General features: G+C 39.8%; 1 protein-coding gene across 1 annotated transcript; it reads right to left on the bottom strand.

The window, feature by feature from the left end:
- Positions 1-1,460: 1,460 nt before the first annotated feature.
- On the bottom strand, positions 1,461-2,105 carry LOC136829940 (uncharacterized). Its single transcript, XM_067089115.1, has one exon. It carries the CDS (start codon positions 2,103-2,105, stop codon positions 1,461-1,463), a length of 645 nt encoding a protein of 214 aa, XP_066945216.1.
- Between the last annotated feature and the right edge of the window lie 416 nt (positions 2,106-2,521).

The following is a 2,521-nucleotide window of genomic DNA, read 5'->3' as shown; positions in this document are numbered from 1 at the left end:
CATAATGTACAAAAACCCGTTTAATCAATGGAATGTCTTACTGTGGAATCAGCAAAATCCGGAAGAAAGGAAGTTTTGTGTATTTACAGCACCGCAAAGCAACGTGATTCTTTTGAATAAGTAACACGCCTTTTCAACACATAGTAAATACTTTATGGCTATTAAAGACAGGGAAGCCTTTTAATATAACCTGGGAAGAAAAAGAAGTACGATTTTATGAATGCTAATAGAGCTTCATTGATAATCTGATGATGCTCATATGATGGGGAAGGTACATCTACAAAAATGCAAAATAAAAATAAAAAAATCTTGAATCTGACTTTTTTTTTCCCTTGAATAGTGACATAATTTATGGAATAAATTTTTTTAGTCACTTGCAGTTGAGACAAAAAACGCTTTGATGCCTTAATCACACGCATTCTTATAATTCCAGAGTGAATAAAATGGTAAAAGCATTAATAATCTTTTATGCTTTGCGGGAATTAATATCTTGTCCTGGAAATGGAGAGAGAGAATTTTTTGAGAGGAAAATTTTAAACCTTCGAAATGACGAAGAGTAAGAAAGAGCGGTTGCAAATGTTTCCTCTCCGTCTCCTCATCATCCTCTCTGGGATCCAGCCTTTGTTGCTTTGTCAGATTCTCCTTTTAATTCCACTCTCCCGTCATTTTTGCATCATCTCCCCTTCTCTTGTCTTTTATTATATTAATTCCTCCTTCCTCACATCTTATTAAATTATTTATAATTAGGGGGCGAGATCTGAAGCAGTATTACAAAACGGGGAATCTGTGGAGCGCTCAAAAAAAAAAAAAAAAAAAAAAAAATCAAGAAAATATCTTTTCATAAAACGACCTTCAGACGAAGTGAAATCAATGACCAATGGGTGTTGGGGACGATAATAATACACAGTATTATCCACCCACTTAAATGACTAAATTTAACTGTTGCATTTTCTTATCGCAATACCACTGGGAAAACTTTGATAAGAAACAGCCCTATATACGACAGCGGGGTAGTGCACAAAATTCCTTGTGGTTGCATTAAATTTTTTATTGGAAAATCAGCAATGCTGTTGGGAAACGGATTGCACAGCATAAGTATAGTGTCGCTACTGATCAGAGAAACAGTGCCATTAGTAAACATGTTAGAGAATGTTTTTATCTAATTCAGTGGTCTAAAGTGTAGAGACGGAAAGGTAGCATCTAACATCAGAGCAAGAAAGGCATAATTTTATGGTCATATGTGTTTTGTCACACCTGGAAAATAGTTAACAACTCTTTGCACGATATCAGGAGAATTCTCCATTACATGTGGTTCGAAAGCTTGAAGCGATTTACATTTACAGATGGTTTTGGTTTTACAAATGATACGTTGAAAGTTCCTGAAAATACAAGAAAATCACTGCTTCAACCACCTGTCTTTGATTTGTGTTTTCTTGGGAAAAGCGATGGTCTGCGGTAGGTCAAGGTTGTGTTTTGGACAGCGGATGCCTGGAGGGCCCCAGCAGGGGCCCTACAGTGCTCCCCTTCAAAAAGTCTCGTGGAGATGTACCATTCTCTGGGATGTATGCCGTTTTAAGCCTGTCTGTCGAGACCCAGGTGGTTCTCCCAACCACTGACATCTGGTAGCACTTGTCTCTATGCTGCAGGATTCGATGAGGTCCAAAGTACATAGGGGACGGGGTGGGGGGTTGGGGTGGGCGCGGCCGGTGTGTGTGAACTCTGATAAACGCGAATTTTGTTCGGCAGATTTCTTCGAACATGTAGACTTTTCTGGCTGCATGGTAGGTTCTTTTTTCTGACATGATTTGTTTTAATACTCTGCGGACATCGGATGGGGTGGTTGGCTGAGTTGGGTTTTGGAAGAAGTCTGCTAGAGACTGTCTGTAGAGTGCTTCCACTGGCAACACATTGAATGCAGCGTGTGGGGCTTTTCTCAGTCCTAATAAAATCCAGGGTAACTCTTTTCTCCACCTCCCATCTTGACATTTGACGGTGAGTGCTACTTTCAGGGAGCTGTGGAACTGCTCTATAATACCAATTGCTTCTGGGTTGTATGCTGCCGTGCGTTTTATTTTTGCCCAAAGCTTGGGGCTGGGGAGCTCCATAGGGCAGACGTGAAGTTAGCCCTCTATCACTGATCCTACACTATCAAGGAATTTCCTAGCTCTGAGGGTAGGGGGCATGTTGAAGGACAACCTCAGTTGTGCTTTAAATATCTCGTATTTGACAGGGGTCTGTTGTTCAGTTTAGCAGCATTTTACATTTACAGTTGGTTTTGGTTTTATAAATGATACATTGAAAGCTCCTGAAAATACATGAAAATCACTGCTTCAGCCATCCGTTATTCATTTGTGTTTTCTGGGGAAAAGCGATGTCTGCGGAAGGTCAAGCTTGTTGTTTTGGACAGCTGATGCTTGGATGGCCCCAGTGGTTTCTTACAAAAGCAAGAATTTTATGTAGAAACTATTATTTTTTCCTGAGAAATATGATAAAAACAGCAATATTTGTTGTAGGCGATCGC

This window comes from Macrobrachium rosenbergii, chromosome 45, assembly GCF_040412425.1.
Source record: "Macrobrachium rosenbergii isolate ZJJX-2024 chromosome 45, ASM4041242v1, whole genome shotgun sequence".
Taxonomy (NCBI): domain Eukaryota; kingdom Metazoa; phylum Arthropoda; class Malacostraca; order Decapoda; family Palaemonidae; genus Macrobrachium; species Macrobrachium rosenbergii.
Note: the sequence above shows the minus strand (reverse complement) of the source record. Positions and strands in the feature narration are given on the sequence as shown.

Coding starts and splice junctions, on each gene's coding strand:
- LOC136829940 (XM_067089115.1), bottom strand. CDS start 2,105: ATGGAGCTCCCCAGCCCCAAGCTTTGGGCAAAAATAAAACGCACGGCA.